The sequence below is a fragment of the Anolis sagrei genome, chromosome 4 (assembly GCF_037176765.1).
Source record: "Anolis sagrei isolate rAnoSag1 chromosome 4, rAnoSag1.mat, whole genome shotgun sequence".
NCBI lineage: Eukaryota > Metazoa > Chordata > Lepidosauria > Squamata > Dactyloidae > Anolis > Anolis sagrei.
Window position 1 is genome coordinate 182928456 of NC_090024.1, and position 18054 is coordinate 182946509.

The 18054-nt window shown below is 44.8% G+C and overlaps 1 protein-coding gene across 7 annotated transcripts in view; it reads right to left on the reverse strand.

Annotated features, from left to right (window-relative positions):
* Positions 1 to 18054, reverse strand: part of SZT2 (SZT2 subunit of KICSTOR complex) — a 98106-nt gene that overhangs the window by 78750 nt on the left and 1302 nt on the right. For 4 of the 7 annotated variants that reach the window (XM_060773308.2, XM_067467931.1, XM_067467933.1 and 1 more), the window contains exons 2-8: positions 13372 to 13515; positions 12510 to 12683; positions 12031 to 12201; positions 4828 to 4959; positions 2488 to 2647; positions 1560 to 1666; positions 1183 to 1393 (exon numbers count right to left, since the gene is read on the reverse strand). In XM_060773308.2, the coding sequence (XP_060629291.2) occupies positions 1183 to 1393; positions 1560 to 1666; positions 2488 to 2647; positions 4828 to 4959; positions 12031 to 12201; positions 12510 to 12683; positions 13372 to 13515 (1099 nt within the window). The remainder of the gene's footprint in view (positions 1 to 1182; positions 1394 to 1559; positions 1667 to 2487; positions 2648 to 4827; positions 4960 to 12030; positions 12202 to 12509; positions 12684 to 13371; positions 13516 to 18054) is intronic. The other 3 variants (XM_060773310.2, XM_067467935.1, XM_067467934.1) reach the window with 1 other exon arrangement.

Consider the following 18054-nt stretch of genomic DNA (forward strand, 5'->3'; position numbering starts at 1 on the left):
AGTCTCAAAATCTCCAGCAAATTCTAGTCAGTCTTTTGCAAAGAAAACATGGCCCCTTTCTGCAGCTTTGAAATGAACCTTACTACTGACCCACATTATCTGAAAGGTCTCTCGAAAGGAGGCCTTTCTCTCTATTCTACCAAGCTCACAGCTATACTTTGTCGGAACATGGGAAAGGGCTTTCTTGGTGACTGTTCCCAGACCCCAGAATGCTCTTCCTAGAGTGATTAGGCCAACATGGATAGCTGAATGGAACGCCTTAAACCTCAATAAATCTGAAGAGCAAAGTTACTAAATTTCAATGTCTCTGCAAGTGTCCACTTGATTTTGCTTAGTATTGGCTAATTTTTGAAAGAGAGAAGTGAGCAGCTGACAGTCCTGTTACCATATTTCTTCCATTGTAACACTCCATTAATTGTAAGATGCACTTTAACTTCATACCACCCCCACCACCCCCACAAATACATGGCACAGCTGTGATTCTAAGGCACACCCCATTTTTAGAGATGTTTAGATAGGAAAATAAGTGTATCTTAGAACTTCATGCAAAACACCACTGTGTTCTTACGATCAACTGGGGAGGGCCTTCTCTCAGTCCTACCACCCACTTAAGAATGTTTGATGGGAACATGGGAGAGAGCCTTTTCGATGGCTGCTCCCAGATGGCTGAACTCCCTCTCAAGCAGCTGAACTCCCTCTCAAGAGGCCAGGATCTCCCCATCTCTGCTGGCCTTCTGAAAGCAGATCAAGACCTTTCTGTGCCAGCAGGCATTTGGCGAAGGATGAGAGGCACGCTGCTGGGGAGGTTATGGGTGGGATTCTGGGAGGAATGGGAGTTTAAAATGTAATTTTAATTGTATTTATTATATCTCATCTGTATTTTAACTTACACCCATGACACAAATATTGAATTCTTTTTAAGTTTTTTATTTTCCCTGTTTAAATGTATTGGGTTGTGTCATATAATTGAAAGATGCTTTGAGTCCCCATGGCAGGAAGGCAGGGTAGAAATAAAGTAAATGTTAAATATAAATAAATAAATAAATTCATCCCTTTGCAGATGTCTTATGTTTGTACATCCACATTTCAACCTAATTCAAAATTATTGTCTCCTTTGGAAATACTAATTTGACAACATTGGGTTAACATTCCCCCACTCCACATCTATGTAGGCAGACTCACCACAATAATATTCTGGGTTCAGGGATTCCCCACTGCGCAGAAACGAGTACAGAAGAAAAGCTTTGTGGTAAACATTCAAGTCCAGACAAGAAGGTGCAACCTCAGGACAGGTGGAAAGATATGTGCCAAATGTTGCCATGGCAATGAACTTCATAAGTTCCACATTTGGGACATGACCAAAACTGCAGTCGTAGGAATAGACTCCTCCAACCTGCATAAGAAATATGTGCTTTGTTAAAACACTTAAAGAAGGGTAGAAAATTAGCCCCTTGACCTATTGCATTTGTTCACTGCTTGTCTAAAGCCTCCATAATCCCACCACACAGTGGATCTGCAACTATCCAATCATCTACCCACAACAAACACAGCCAAAGCACCTGAACAAAAGAACAGGCCACTGTCCCACTACGCAGCTGGTTGAGGAGAGTTTCACAGACAGATACATCTGGGACACTGGTGACACCATCAGTAATCACAATAATCCCTACGAAGAAAGAACAATACAACTGTCAGCACTAGGTGGCAAAAAGCAGATCCCTGCCCCCAACCCATGATAAAAAAAGAACTATGTTTCAAAGCAGGTTTACAGTCAACAGATAGGATTGAGTAATGGCTATGTTAAGATAAAGAAGAAATGCAATGGTTCAGAGAAATAAAAGCTAAACACATCTTGCCCTGCATATGTGTGTGCAACTTATTTTCAGGATCTGACTGGCTAATCCATTAAAAAATGAAAAAAAATGCTTCAAGTCTCTTACTATCAAATTCAATGCTTTGCAACTCTCCAGATCTTAAATAAGGAAAAAGTTTCCCCTGACATTAAGTCAAGTCGAAGAGCCAGCATTGTTTGTAGACACCTCCAAGGCCATGTGGCCAGCATGACTGCATGGAGCGCTGTTGCCTTCTCACCAAAGTGGGACCTACTGATCTACTCATATTTGCATGTTTCTGAACTGCTAAGTTGGGAGAAGCTGGGCCTGACAGTGGGAGCTCACCTTGCTCCCTGGATTCAAACTGTCAAACTTTCGGTCAGCAAGTTCAACAGCTCAGCGGTTTAATCCACTGTGCCACCACCAGGATTGTTAAGTACAATCATAAATTTTCTGTAGCTTGTAGTTAGGACATGCTGAGTCAAAGCATTCTATTTACTACATGTGGTTTGTTAACTGCATTCAACCTTGGAAAGAGTCTTCTCACTCCTTCTCCAACTCCCTTGGTTCAACTCTGTAACACTAAAATCGTTTCAAAAGCAACTATCTGTGCTTTCCCTGACAATGCTATCTTGAAAGGGGCCTACAGGCTGACCTGCACTGGAATTTGAGGGCAGCAACTGGAGTGCCAAAATTCCCTGCCGGATCATGCTGACCAGCCCAACATCAGCAGTGACCATGGAGACCCCCAGCTTCCTCCCTGAGGATTCCTGGGTGTCAGAAAGACGATCTTGGTTAAGAGATGGCAAGTCCACCTGAAATAAAAACATAATAATGTTCTCATGAGCCACAAGATAGAATTTTTGTCTGCAAAGTCTAGCCTGCAATTCTTTATCCCACTTCTATTCCTAAACAATAGATCGGCTCCCTCTTTTACATGCCAAACACTCCCAGGCCCAGGTTTCTAAAATGAATACAGGTACATTTGCTTTACAAGCATTGAAAATTTCAAGGGCACACTTCATGATTTTCTCATCTACTGCCTCATCCAAAGTTCTGTTTCTTCTCAAGTTTTCCCATGGGAAGGTATGTGTAAAAGAAAGTTTGTAATCATGGTGCCAAATGTCCCCACACTGGAAATTGTTGAAGATTTATTTGAACTATTATGGCTTATATTTAATCTTTCAGGTTTCTTTGAAGTAGCACATCCACAAGATAGTAACAGAATCAGCAAAAGCAGAAAACTGTTTCCTCCATTAAATTAAACAAACAAATCTCATAATCTGTTCATTTGGAAAATCCTGAGGTCAGCAACTTTTGCAAGCTGCCAATCAGCATGTGCTGACAGAGCTTTAGGCATTGCTCTAGCAACTCTATACACATACATTAGTGTGGTACTAATGGCCCTTTGTTTAAAGAGAAAAATCTGGTGTTTATAAGCAAACTAGCACGGAGAAAGGTAAAGAAAGGACAAGGGAAACCCATTGAATATAGAAGAGAAGGAAGAACAGGAACAGAGAATACACTAGAAAACATGCCATGCAAAACAGTTCTACATATGCCCTCATCCATTCAAAAGAGCAGTTCTGCTATAGAGCCCTGGAAAGAAGTCAAGCTAGCTTTTACTTACTTACTTATTTTATTTATATCCTACTTTTCTCCCACATGGGACTCAAAGTGGTTTAGATTTTATAAATTAACACATTAGCTAAAAAAAATTACTAATTTTTTGGATGCTATACTAGAATATACATACAATATGTGTATGTATGTGTATGTGTATATATAAGTTTATATAAACACACATGTAACTTACTCATTGGTGAAGTATCTGTCACACACAAGACTTCTCTACGCAGCCCTGTATTGCATTAGCTTTCAACAGGAAGATGAAGTTTCTTATTCTCCAGAGTAATCCAGTCAACATATCCTCTGTATCCCCTTTGATAATTACAAATCAATTGCTCCTTACAGCAAGTGATTTTCACATAACTGATCAAAAGTCAAATATAATCCCTCAGCTCCAAACTACAAGGATACAGGAGGGCAGCCTCAACACCGATCCAAGTAACTCAAGGATTGCACAAAAGAAATGTGTATGTGGGAAAGCAGGCTAATGAAATTCTTAGAAGACAAATACATCATTTATAAGTGTTTAAAAAAGATATTACCCAAAGACCATCTCTTTCACATTCCCTGTGCATGGGAGTAAATAAGATCATGCTCCTTCATCATCTATGTTTGTTTGCTTGAGCTGCAGGTTCCTGTTATTGACTTATGAACAGCACAAGTAAAAAGCTTACTTACTGGAGCACATACAGGGAGCATATCACCCCCCCCCCCCCCCGCTGTGTCAGCTTCACTGTCTGCTGGTCCACTTCTGAGCACAATTCAAAGTGCTGGTCTTGACCTATAAAGCCCTATATGGTTCCAGCCCAGCTTACCTGTCCGAATGTATTTCCCTCTATGTCCCGCCTCACAGTTTAAGATCGTCCGGGGAAGCCCTGCTCTCAGTCCTGCCAGCCTTGCAAGTGTGCTTGGCAGGGACGAGGGACAGGGCCTTCTCGGCAGTGGCCCCACGCCTGTGGAACTCTCTTCCCATTGAGATCAGATCGGCATCTTCCTTCCTTTTGTTCAGAAAGAAGGTTAAATTGTGGTTCTGGGACCAGGCCTTTGGACAGCAAGTCTCACAACACTTTGGATGTTGAATTGGACTGGAATTAGCTATATTGATTGATGACAATGTTTTTAATGTGGTTTTAACTTAATGTTCTATTTACTGTTTGAACTGTTGTTATATTTGTTTATATTTGTATTATCTTGTGGCATCGAATTGTTGCCGGTGTAAGCCGCCCTGAGTCCCCTCTTGGAGGTTGAGAAGGGCGGGCTAGAAATGTGGAAATAAATAAATAACTCATCCAGAACAGGGGGCCTAAAGAGTATGAGAACTTCTATGACTCCTTCAAATGGCAGGAAGCCACTGGGGCTTTCTCACCTGACTTTTGGGCTCATACTGCTGTCGGAGCATCTCAGCTACTTTATTTTCAAAGACACATAATTGTGTATAAACTTGCTGCAGGAATGTCTCTGTATTGGTCTTATCCAGCAGGCAACCCTGGAACAGCACCTGCATCAAACAGAAAAGAAAACGATTACTGTATTTTGTTGTAGAGTGTTATGCAAACAAAATCTCATATAATCTGGATAGTAGGCTGTACCTATTCACTAGCAGAAAAATTAAAATACTTAAAAATTTAGCACATTTTAACCCCAAATGTAAAAAGAGATATGTTTTAGCATTCTCTCTTAGCACAGCTTCTTTGATAACAAGTTAGTTTTGTGATCTGGACTATACCAAGAGAAATCACAGAAACAAGGTTGGGAATTTGAAGGAAGACCTCCAAAATGTTGTGATTAATTGGCAATATATGCCATATGATATGAAGTCCATTCGGATGGATTTTAGGCTAGAAATGCTCTTGTCCAGGAGAAATAAAGGTTGCTTACCTGTAACCGTATTTCTTCGAGTGTCAGTCCGTGAAATCCGCACCTATGGGTTCTTCTTTGCGCATGCGCAGAAACTCGGAACATTTCTAAGTTTAAAGAATTAAAAATGATTATTTGAGCCACCTAGGCCCCGCCCATTCCCCCGCCCCCCTGGATATAAGCGCCGAGCGGCGCCGCCATTATCTAGTTCCCAGCGCTAAACAGCAGCCAGGAGAATGGCATGACAGAGGGGAGGACGGGCGGGTCGTGCGGATTTCACGGACTGACACTCGAAGAAATACGGTTACAGGTAAGCAACCTTTATTTATTCTTCGTGTCGTCCGTGAAATGCGCACCTATGGGTGAATAGCAAGCTACTGACCTGGAGGTGGGTCATGCCACACAGGAGAAAAGAACTGCTCTGCCGAAGCTAGCATCTTGCTTTGCCTGAATGTCAAGCTTGTAGTGAGCGGCGAACGTGGACGGTGTAGCCCATGTAGCCGCTTTGCAAATCTGATCCAAGGGAATTCCCTTGAGGAATGCTTGAGATGTAGACACAGAGCGGGTTGAATGTCCCACGAGGTGGGATGGAGGTTCTTTCCCTGCGAGCTGGTAGGCTAGACGGATGGTTGCAACAATCCAGGAGGCCAGTCCTTGGGAGGACACAGGCTGGCCAAGTACGTCTTTCCTGTATTTCAAAAACAATCTGGGAGACTTCCTATAAACGGAAGTTCTATGTAGGTAAAAGGAGAGTGCTCTTTTAACATCAAGGGAGTGCAGAACTACCTCCAACTGGGAGGATGGGTTGGGGAAAAAATTTGGTAGAACAATGTCTTGTGACATATGAAAATGAGAGACCACCTTAGGAAGGAACGTGACATCGGTGCGGAGGACAACCTTGTCAGGGTGGAATCTCACATAAGGAGGGTCTGAACGGAGGGCCGCGAGTTCGCTGGCTCTCCTAGCTGAAGTAATGGCCACAAGAAAGGCCGTCTTCCACGACAGGTGGGAGATATCATTAGAGGCCATAGGTTCAAATGGTGGTTTGGATAATTGGGATAGCACTAGCTCCAGGCTCCACTGGGGGGGAGGGGGGGAGACAGGAGGGTGGATATTTTTGTAGCCCTTAAGAAACAACTGTACCAGATGGTCCTGAAAAAGGGACGGCAGCCCGGACTTCCTTCGGAAAAATGAAATGGCTGACAGGTAGCATTTCACCGAAGAAAGGGAGAAACCTTTGTCGGAAAGGTGGACAAGGAAGTCTAAAACAAAGGGAACTGGGGCAGAGATAGGGTTGTGTCCCAGTGAGTGAGCAAAGGATTTGAAAGAGGCCCATTTATAGTCATATGACTTCTTGGTGGCAGGTTTATGGGCCGCCAAAAGTATACGGGAGACTTCATCAGAGAGGTCTAGTGTGGTTTGATTCTCCACGCCGTTAGGCGTAGAGATTGCAGGTCGGGGTGTAGGACCAGGCCGTTCTCTACTGTGAGAAGGTCCGGGGTTTGGCTGAGGTGGAGGTATTGTTTGTTGGAAATTTGGAGAAGGGGGGCAAACCAATGTTGTCGTGGCCACCAGGGTGTGATTAGAATGCAGTCCGTGTTGTCCTGAATTATTTTGGCTATGACTGGGGATAGGAGGGGGAGCGGTGGGAAGAGGTAGAGGAGGCCGGGCGACCATTGGAATAGGAAGGCGTCCCCGAGACAACCTTGGGATGCGCGAGGGTGGAGCCGTGCGCAGTAGAGTGGGCAGTGGTTGTTTAATGGAGATGCAAATAGGTCTATTCTGGGTTCGCCCCACTTGCGTGTGAGGGCTTTGAACTGTCTGGGGTGGAGATGCCACTCGTGGTTGTTTTTTGAGGATCTGCTTAGAGAGTCCGCCAGGATGTTGTCCTGGCCTGGTAAGTGGATGGCTGTGAGGAGGACATTCTTCAGAATGCACCACTCCCAAATTTGTTGTGAGATGTGGAGGAGTGTGCGTGAGCGTGTTCCTCCCTGTTTGTTGATGTAGTATTTGACAGAGGTGTTGTCTGTTATTATTTGTATGACATGATTGGACACAATGCGTGTGAAGGCCCGAAGAGCCTTCTCCACTGCCATCATTTCTAAGGCATTGATGTGGAGCTTCTGCTCTTGTGGGGACCAGTGGCCACTGATCTGGAATCCCTTGAGATGTGCTCCCCAACCTGAGTTGGAGGCGTCGGTTGTGAGGGACATGGAGGGACGGGGATGGTTGAATGGCATCCCCGAGAGAACATTGTATTGCTTTGTCCACCATGAGAGTGACTGGAGGACAGGGGGTGGTGGTTTTAGGACCCGTGACTGGGGTTCGTGAAGGGGGTCGAACGCCTTGAGAAACCAACTTTGGAGGGGTCTCATTCTTAGACGGGCAAAGGGTGTTACACTTGTGGTAGAAGCCATATGGCCAAGGATAGATTGGATAGCCCAAGCTGATGTTTGGCGGGATTGTTGTAGGGTTAGGATAGCCTGACACAGATTTAGGAAGCGATCTTCTGGGAGGAAGGCCTTCTGAAGTGTGGAGTCTATTATGGCTCCTATAAATTGGATACGTTGTGTTGGGGTCAGGTGAGATTTTTCGTGATTCACAACCAGACCCAGATCCTGTAAAAGAGATAAAGTATAATCAGTATCCTTGCACAGTTGTGATCGAGAGGATGAGCAAAACATCCAGTCATCCAGGTAAGGAAAAACTGTGATGCCTTGCTGGCGGAGGTGTGCGGCTATAACAGACATGCATTTGGTGAATACCCTTGGAGATGTGGAAAGTCCGAACGGGAGAGAATTAAAAGAGAATAGTTTGTTTTGGACCGCAAAGGTAAGGAACCTGCGGTGGGAGTGTCTAATTGAAATATGGAAGTAGGCGTCTCGAAGGTCAATCGTGGCTAACCATGAGTCCTTGGGAATGAAGGGAAGGATTTTGGGGAGTGTCACCATACGAAATTTACGTGGTGTAATGAAAGTGTTGAGTTTACGTAGATCAAGGATGGGGCGTAGACCACCATCTTTCTTGTCCACCAGGAAGTAACGGGAGAAAAAACAGATGTCTGAATCTTGTGAGGGAGTAGGCGAGATGGCGCCCTTTTGGAGGAGAGAGTGAATCTCTTCCCAAATGATTTGGGAAGGTGGTGTTAGCAGTATATTACCCACTGGGGGATAATTGTCAAATTCTATGGCATAACCCCTTTCAACGATGTCCAAGACCCAGGTGTCTGTGGTTATGGACTGCCATGTCGGAAGGAAGGTATGTAGTCTGTCAAGGTATGTAAGCGGTTGGGTGTGGGGTGGTGAGGGAGTGTCGGTAAGTGTAGATGTGCTAAAAACGGCGTTTGTTGGTATTGGGGGGCCTGGTACCACGGTACTGACCTCTGGAAGGTAGGGGCGGTCGTCTTGATGATGTGGAGGGGTTGTAAGGTCTTTGTCGTCCCCTGTAGAATGAGGTGTTGTAGGGCCTATTATAGTATTGAGGACGGTAATAATAGGAGCCCCATCGTTGGCGTTGGTAGGAGTATGGTTGATGGTCATACTTGTATACTGTTTGTTTCATTTCATGGGAGTGTTTTAACTGAGAGTCTGTTTCAGGATTGAAAAGGCCTGCCTCATCCATGGGGAGATTTTCAATCAGGGTGCGTTGTGATTGAGAAAGGATAGCTGCTCTTAGCCAGGCGTGGCGACGAAGGGCCACTGATCCTGCAATAAGTTTGCCTGCGGTGTCAGCAATATTTTTGGAGAGGTCTTTTTGTAGGGAGGCCAAAAGGAGAGCTTCTTGTTTAAAAGCTGTGGCTAGAGGTTGTTCAGTTGGTGGTAACAGGTCTAGATAGGGAGCAATTTTGTTCCACAAAGCAGTCTGGTATACACTCATGTATACTCCATAGTGAGCCATGCGTGCAAAGAGGCATGCTGAGGAGTAGAACTTTTTGGCCATAGCATCCAACTTTCTTCCTTCCTTATCAGAAGGAGAGGTTTGGTTAATTTGAGTTGGTTTAGGTTGAGCATCAGTCACAACAGAATTTGCTTTAGGCATTTTAGCAAGCCATGAAGCTGAGGAAAGGTCAATACGGTACAAGTTTTCAGGCCTCTTAGGAGTTGCCGGGACAGAAGCCGGGGCAACTCCATTATTTTTGAGAATTTTTAATAAGTAAGGTAGAGTGGGCAACACAGTGGATGATGGTTGTTGTTGTTCAGTGGAAGTAAAACACGGGTCAGCTACCGTATCGGTAGGTTCCGGAGTGGCTAAGTTTAAGGTTCTAGTTAGTCTTATTAAAAGAGCTGAGAATTTTTTGAATTCCTCCACATTTTTAGGGGAGGGGTCAGCGTCAGGTTGGGCATCCAGGATGGCAGGTGTGTCATCATTGGATTCAAGGTCGATGGTTTCTGAGTCTGGCAGGGGTGGATTGTTGGGATCTTGCTCGGGTGGGTGGGTTTGGGCCTCAGTTTGGTCTTCCTGAGGGCGAGAGAGTGTGGCCGTGGGAGGCGCACGGGGGGGCTGAGGGTATCTAGGGTCCTCCAGATGGGAGGCATCAAAGCCCCTATAGTGATCAGGGTGGGGAGGATAATAGAAAGGGTATGGAGGGAAGGGAGGAGGAGGGGGATAGAGGTGGTAAGGGTACTCTGGGTACCCATATGGTTGAAAGTGTTCAGAGGAGCGAGGACGGGGCCTTTTGAGAGGAGGAGAGGAGGGCGCTGTCGGTTCCGCCTCAGGAGAAGGGGATCGGCGGCGGCGGCGGGAAGATTGCGCAATCGGCGCAGCCGGAACGGGGGAGGGAGTTTCTCTCGGGGCCGGGGCTTGAGAAAGAGGGGATGGGAGGGGGGAGGCTTGGGAGAGAGGAAGCGGAGGAGGAGAAGCCGATCGGCCTGCAGGGGGCTGGGCTTCCAACTCCAGCTGAGGGGCCAGGAGTTCGAGCGGAGGGAGGTGGGAGGGGTCATCCAGTTGGAGCATGGTGGGGAGTGGCTCTTGGAGGTGCAGCACGGATCCGGAGGAATGGGGCATCGGTTCCAGTCTGGGAGGACTCAAGGACTGTGTGTCAGTGAGTTGCCGTCCCTTTTTCTGTTTATTTGGTTTCTCTTTTGTTTTCCCCAGCCTCGTGGGCTGTTTGGGAAGTTTTTGTTTCTTTGCAGGCGGTTCCACAGGGGAAACAGTTGCCTGATCCAACTCATGCCTTTCCCCAATGCGTGGGGAGGGAGGCTGAGGGGGCTCTATCAATGGGGAAGAAAGGGAGGGAGTGGGGAGGGATTGTGGAGCCAGAGCGCGCTCATACAACAGAGCTTTCAAACGGGCATCTCTTCCTTTACGAGCCCTTGTAGTAAAGCTTAAACAAATCTCACAAGATTGGAGATTATGGGACTCTCCCAAACAAAGGAGGCATCTTGAGTGCCTATCAGCTTCGGGGAGGGTGGCCCCGCAAGCTGAGCAATTTTTGAAATAAAGGGAAGACATCTAGCCTGAGGGTGAAGAAAAAGAGTTGTCAGCCGGTCCGAGTCGAGGGTGGAGAAAAGAGGCAGCCAAAGTCCAGAAATCAGTCCAAGTCAGTCCAGTTAGTCAGAGGAAATCGAGGAGGAGTTGTTCCGAGATGCTGCTAGTTTAGCGCGGAAAAGGAAACTAGATAATGGCGGCGCCGCTCGGCGCTTATATCCAGGGGGGCGGGGGAATGGGCGGGGCCTAGGTGGCTCAAATAATCATTTTTAATTCTTTAAACTTAGAAATGTTCCGAGTTTCTGCGCATGCGCAAAGAAGAACCCATAGGTGCGCATTTCACGGACGACACGAAGAATAAATATTTCTATATAGGAGTGGGAATGATAGTCAGCCATGCATTGTTGAACTGCAGTCCCTAAGCATTACTTTTGCTACTCCAAATGTTGAACTGCAACTCCCAGCAGCCCAACGTAGCATAGCCAATCATAAGGAATTGCAGTCCCCCTCATTCACCTGCATTAACAAGGCACATTAGTTTTGTCATATGTGAGCATCAATTTAAGTTTCAACTCCTGCATACATATTAATAGACCCATTTAAAATTATAAGCTCAGTTTAACTCCCTAGAAGACCCCAAACATGAACGGACAAGGAGTCAGAATTCATAAAAGCACAGGGAACAGTGGTGCGTTCTGACTAACTCCACTGAAGTATGAAGCTTAATTTGCAGGATAAGAAGAAATATTTCAAATAATAATATCAGCAATACATTATTAAATTATCTACAGTATAATTGACAGGTATTCATATGTGACATGCTGTGGTGAGCAAGGTTTCTTTAGAGCAGGAGAACCGCATGTTTGTCCCACCCCCTATTTGGAAGCAGTAAATGGAATTTCATTTTCAGAGGCCTTTAAGCTGCATATTTTCTATTAAACTGAGTTTCACACCCTTCTCCAAACAGGGCCCAAAACAGCAAAGGGAGTGAATGGGAGGAAAGAGGAAGTGACAAGAACATCACAAAAAGTGCAGGGATCTGCAAGACTGAAAAAATGGAGCAAGTTGGCCTTTGGGCTCTTCAGTGGTACAAATCTCTGCTCTAGAAGGTTGGAGACTCCATCCCACACAACCATACTGTGGTGTCTTGTAATACCAGTTTTACAAGAAACTGGAGGTTTATATATGACTCTTCCCCCACTATTTACATGAGGCTCTTTGCTATGAAACAGGGTAGCAGACTTTCAGGTGAATAGGTTAAAGAAGCAAAAGGTTTAAGGACTACCTGGTGTGTCTGTAAGCCAATAATGGATGAATATGCTTGAATAGTGACGAAAATCTCAGGTTGGAAGAGGATGTCTGAGCCTGGGATTCGAAAGGGCCTTAACAACCCCACTAAACACCGGGAGAGGGCACAGAACACTTCATCGAAAATTATCTCTCCTGTAGAGTCATCCTGAAAAAGATAAGATTTGAGAGGCAAATAAACTTCTACGAAAGTTGTCAAAGAAAGAGGAATAATCTGTTTCCTAGAAGCATGTCCTCATTTTCATTTGAAGACACCAAGTACTCTTCCTTTCAGGATGTAAATCTAGATATCTAACAATCTTGAATGCCATCAAGAGAGGAAATGGATTGCAGCAGGCTCTTCTCCAATAAAAAAAGATGTTCTCTTTGATTTTTTTGTTTTAAAAAAGAACTTAAGGCAAGGGGACGAAAGGCAAACCATGTGACAATATTGGCCATGGTGACTAATAAACTTACCACAATTCCTGTAGAAGGGCTCAGATCCAGTTCAATCACAAAACGGTACTGACGTGCAAAGAAAGTGACTTGCGTAGAAGGCACAAGGAGATATGGTCTGGGCTGTACAGGTTCGTCAGGTTGCCAACTAATAGGCAGTATGCTGAGAACATCCAACTCACTGTCTGATTTTACCTTCAAAAATTGAATACGTAAACAGTCAGAAACAAAAACCAAGTAAAAGTGTAAACAACTCACAGTGTGTTTTCTGATAGAGATATTCAAACAACTGCATTAATCCCAAATAATCATATAGGAGCCCCCGGTGGCACAATGGGTTAAATCCTTGTGCCAGCAGAACTGATAACCAACAGGTTAGAGGTTCGAATCCGGGGAGAGCGGGTTGAGATCCTTCTATCAGCTCCAGCTCCCCATGCGGGGACATGAGAGAAGCCTCCCACAAGAATGGTAAAACATCAAACATCCAGGTGTCCCATGGGCAATGTCCTTGCAGGCTGCTAATTCTCTCACATCAGAAGCAACTTGCAGTTTCTCAAGTCGCTCCTTACATGAAAAGAAAAACTGTACTTCTCTTACTGCAACACCCCACAATTCAGAAACAGGTCATACAATGTTAGGTTTATTCTATCTTTGTACAAAAATGTTAAAACAAAGTTAAACAAATGCCACCAAAACCAAGTAAACCATTAACTTAAAATAATAAAAACACATCTTAAAAGGAGAGATTGGAAAAATGTGTCTTCACGTTCTTCTTGTAAGCAGTGAAGTGAAGAGTGATTTCAAATGTGAGGAGAGTGAGGGAAGAAAAGGCTCTCTCTTGTGTGTTTGTGAAGCACACCTCTGTAAACGAGAGTATGCTTACATGGTTTGGCTTCCTCACCAATTCTGATTCAGGCACTGCACAGATAACCTGGTGCAAACGGTTTAGAAACCAGGCAAGGCGTACATTGCGTGAAATCCGGTAATCCTTTTTCATCAGGAGATAGACTTGGCCAGCCTCCTCTACCTAAAAGACAAAGAGAAAAAGAATGTGCATTTTGAAAGCCTGGCAGAAATAAAACACCCAGAGAACTGCATATACCGCATTAGGGAAATCATTATGGCTCCAAGTGATACTGACACGTTTCCAGGCTTCTCCGATTGTGAGATGGGGGATGGGGAAGTAAGCAGAGGTGTAAAAAGGGCTGCTCGCGAGCCAGAGTCTGAGGGGGAATTACAAAGGAAGCGTATTCGGGAAATACTTTGTGCGCCAACAGAGGATGAAGATTTCCTTGGGTTTGAAAGGAGTTCTGGGTCTGGGAGTGATATGGAAGAAGAGGAGGAATTAGATTGGACCCGTGTGCAAAACATAAGGGACATCTGTAACCAACCCACCTCTAGTGAGGAGTTTGAAGGGTTCACTGGGGATTGCCAGGGGATTCTTGGCAGGATCTGAACCCTGACAATCGTTGGCAGAGGTGGAGGGATGGGCACTCAAGCTGCAGGTTTGGGGGCAGCTGAGAGTGATGACGAGAGGGTGTGGAGCTCATCAAGCTCTGAGGAAGAACTCTGAGATAAAAGGGGGTTCAGTTTGGACTATACTTTGCAGAAGGCAAAGTGTCTTTATAGGACATAATTCTTTGTGCTGCCAACTTTCAACCTTGGGTCCTGGGTTACAGCTTCGTGTGTTCCTGTACTCCTGTTTCCTCTTGATTCCAGCATTCCAGCCTGTTTACCAACGGATTGACCACGGACCGGTTTGACTACGCTTTTGGCTTTTCTGGACTTTGAACTTTAATATCTTTGTGACTGAAACATTTCTTAGTTTTGAAACCAGGTTTTTCCTGCTTCTGTGACTGTGTTTTGGTACCATTTTGATTTTCAAGTAGTTTGCTTCAGTTTTTGTTTAACCCGGATTATACGGCAGCATTATAATCCGGATTATATTTTTGTTTCTTGTAACGACTTCTTTTTGATGCCAAATCACTCCTGAGACCCTTAGCACTGAAGTTAAGTGCTTTGCAGGTCCATATGCAATAAAGCTGTGTTTGAACCTTTATTTTGTGTCTGGCATTGTTTAAGGCTTCTGGGTCCTGACAAAACCACAGCCCTGAGACTGCAGGACCTGATCGGGCCTGGGTATCCTCCATGCACAGGGTTGCCATAAGGGGAAGCCGATATGATTGAAATTAACAGCAAGCATTATTTAACAGCATGTAATTCTGAACAAATAAGGATAGAATTATCCTATAAATGAGACATACAAAAAGCTACCTTGAATTGAGCATGCTGTCACCTGTAAAGAGGATAAGTATTATGTGCAAACGTCCCTAACGAATAACACTATATATACATTCCTTACAGACATCTCACCCAAAGAAGTAGAACTTTTACTGCAAAGACAAAGCCTAGCGTATGTGGTACAGCTTTTGTAGTGACAAGGAGGGTAAAAATTTGCAATTGAAAAAAAAATGCCCCAATATGCCCCCCAAATGATCTCTGGGGCCCCAGGAAGGCCTCAAAATAAGTTGGGAATGTCCTCATAACCCTAAAGGGTATTTAGGGCCAAACATTTAATGTTTTTGCATCATCAGCAGAAAAATGTGTGTCTATGGCTCCTCCACTTCCTGAGAGGTTGGCTAATGTGTTCCCAGAGTCTGCCATAGTTGCACACCCTTATTTTTACAGAGACGGTAGCTTCATAAAGCTGCACACCAACCAATCTCAAGCAGGTTCTTATTCACCAAAATCGTTTTGTCTTGTTGTTCAACAGGCAACTTGCCTGTAACTCATGGGCCTCCTGCAAACTCTTGGGAAAGATGGGTCTGGTTGAAAACTGACGAGGCTTGTTTATTTGCTTTTTGGTTTAGATAAGGATTCACTCTGTTTTCATTTGGTATCTCTTATCCAAAATACTTGGAACCAGAGCATACTTGGAACCCTTTGTATCCACAGAATCAAACATCCATGCCTTGAAAATATTTCCCACAAAAAAAAATCCACAAAGCAAACCTTAATTTTACCATATTATATAAGGGACATCATTTAACTATGTTATTGTACATGATGAGGTTTGAGAATCAATGGATTTTGGTATCAACAGGGATCCTGGAAACAAACTCTGGCAGATACCAAGGCCCACAGTAATTGTATATACATAATAATTAAACTTCTTGGAGTGCAACCATGTAACCCAAGTCCAAACATGAAATTCACAAATGCTTCATATACACATCATAAAGCATAATCTGAAGGTAATTTTACACCTCAGTGTCACCAAACTCTAGTCCTCCAGTTGTTTTGGCCTTCACCCTGCAGAATTCCTGATGATTGATCAAGGCAGCCGAGGCTTCTGGGAGGTGAAGTCCAAAACTTCTGGAGGAAAACAGCTTGGGGATCACTGTTATACACAAACTTTTATATCACTTTGTGCATGAAGCTACTTTTATATACATTGAATTATCAAAGCTAAAGGTATCACTCTATCAGCCATCCACGTGGGCCATTAGGGGCCATTTCAGGTTTCAGTCACTCAACCCGAACTCAAGTCTGGCACCAGGATCCCCCATTCGTTGCAAACACTCTTTTCCACAAAAAAAAGGAGGGGTCACAATCTTTGCAAAGATGAGATGGATGGCCATCTGTTGGGGGTGCTTTGAATGCAATTTTCCCACTTCTTGGCAGGGAGTTGGACTGGATGGCCCACAAGGTCTTTTCCAACTCTATGATTCTATGATCAGCTTCCAAATGGAGCTTCATAACCTTTGCAAAAGCTCTCATCCAAAAGGGAGATCTCATACATTGTACGAAACCTCCTCTCCAAAACGGGGGTCCCACATCCCTTGCAAAATCTCCCCTCAAACCATGGTTGTGCAACTGATCCAGCAAAGCCAAAAGTGTCACTCCCTCAGCTACCTACATGGGCCATTTCAGAATGTTGGATTTGGGATACTCAACCCATACCCAGGTCTGTCACTTGGGTCCCATGTTCTTTGCAAAGAGCTCCTCTCCAAACCAAGGGTCCCACATGCTTAGAAAGAGCTCCCCTTAAAAATGGTGGTCCCCTCAAATCATATGTGTGCAATTGAACCAATGGGAATGGTGTGTGTGTTGTCTTGGGGGGGGGGGTGTGTAGTTTTTAAATGTAGCTTTACTGTACTTCAATTCTGATTATTAACAATAAAGAAAAAGTTAATTTTTCCAATATTAATATTTATATTCCCATGAATTTGCTCTGTTTGTCTCATATTATGTTTGCTGTTAGCCACTATGTGACCCTATATCTAGAGAAAGGCCGGATAAAAACAAAGTAAATAAATAAGCAAATAGAACAAAGGTGTTATTATATCAGTAAACCACATTGACCATTTTGAAGTATTGTGTACTGGGGATACTCAACCTGCACTCAGGTCTGGCACTAGGGCCCCACACCTTTTACAAGAGCTCCCCGCCAAAACAGGGGTTTCATGCCTTTTACAAAACTTTCACTCCAAAATGGGGACCCCACACTCTTTGCAAGAGCTCTCCTCAAACCATGTTTGTGTGATTGAACCAACAAAGCCAAAGGTGTTGTTCTCTCAATTACCAACATGGATCAGATTACGGTTACTCAATCTTTTCTGCAGTCTGGCACCCCTTCCAGAACTTCCCACAAACCAAGGTTCATGTGATTAAACCAACAAAGCCGAAGATGTCACTATAGGCATCTATACCAGGCAGGGGCAAACTCAGGCCCTTCAGGTGTTTTGGCTGTTAGGAATTGTGGGAGCTGAAGTCCAAAACACCGGGGGGGGGGGGCAAAGTTTGCCCATGCCTGATCTATATTGTAGAATTAATGCAGCTGGACACCACACTTTCACTGCCATGGCTCCAGGCAAAGGAGTCAAGGGAGTTGCGATTTGGTGAAGCACCAGCACTCTTGGCTGGAGCCACGGTAGTGCAATAGCTTAAACCCCTTGTGCTGGTTGAACTGCTGCCCTAAAGGTCAGTGGTTTAAAGGTTCAAATCCCTTTTTTTTGGGTTGTGTCAGAAGTGACTTGAGAAACTGCAAGTCGCTTCTGGTGTGAGAGAATTAGCCATAGAATCATAGAGTTGGAAGAGACCTCATGGGCCATCCAGTCCACCCCCTGCCAAGAAGCAGGAATATTGCATTCAAATCACCCCTGACAGATGACCATCCAGCCTCTGTTTAAAAGCCTCCAAAGAAGGAGCCTCCACCACACTCCGGGGCAGAGAGTTCCACTGCTGAACAGCTCTCATAGTCAGGAAGTTTTTCCACATGTTCAGATGGAATTTCCTTTCCATCTGCAAGGACGTTGCCCAGGGAAGGCCCGGATGTTTTTACCATCCTTATGAGAGGCTTCTCTCATGTCCCCGCATGAGGAGCTGGAGCTGATAGAGGGAGTTCATCCACACTCTCCTTTGATTTGAAACTGCGACCTGTTGGTCTTTGGTCCTACCGGCACAGGAGTTTAACCCACTGAGCCCCAGGGGGCTCCAGTGAGATGGGGTGATCTCCCGCCTGTCAGGTCCAGTTTCCCATGCGGGGACATGAGAGAAGCCTCCC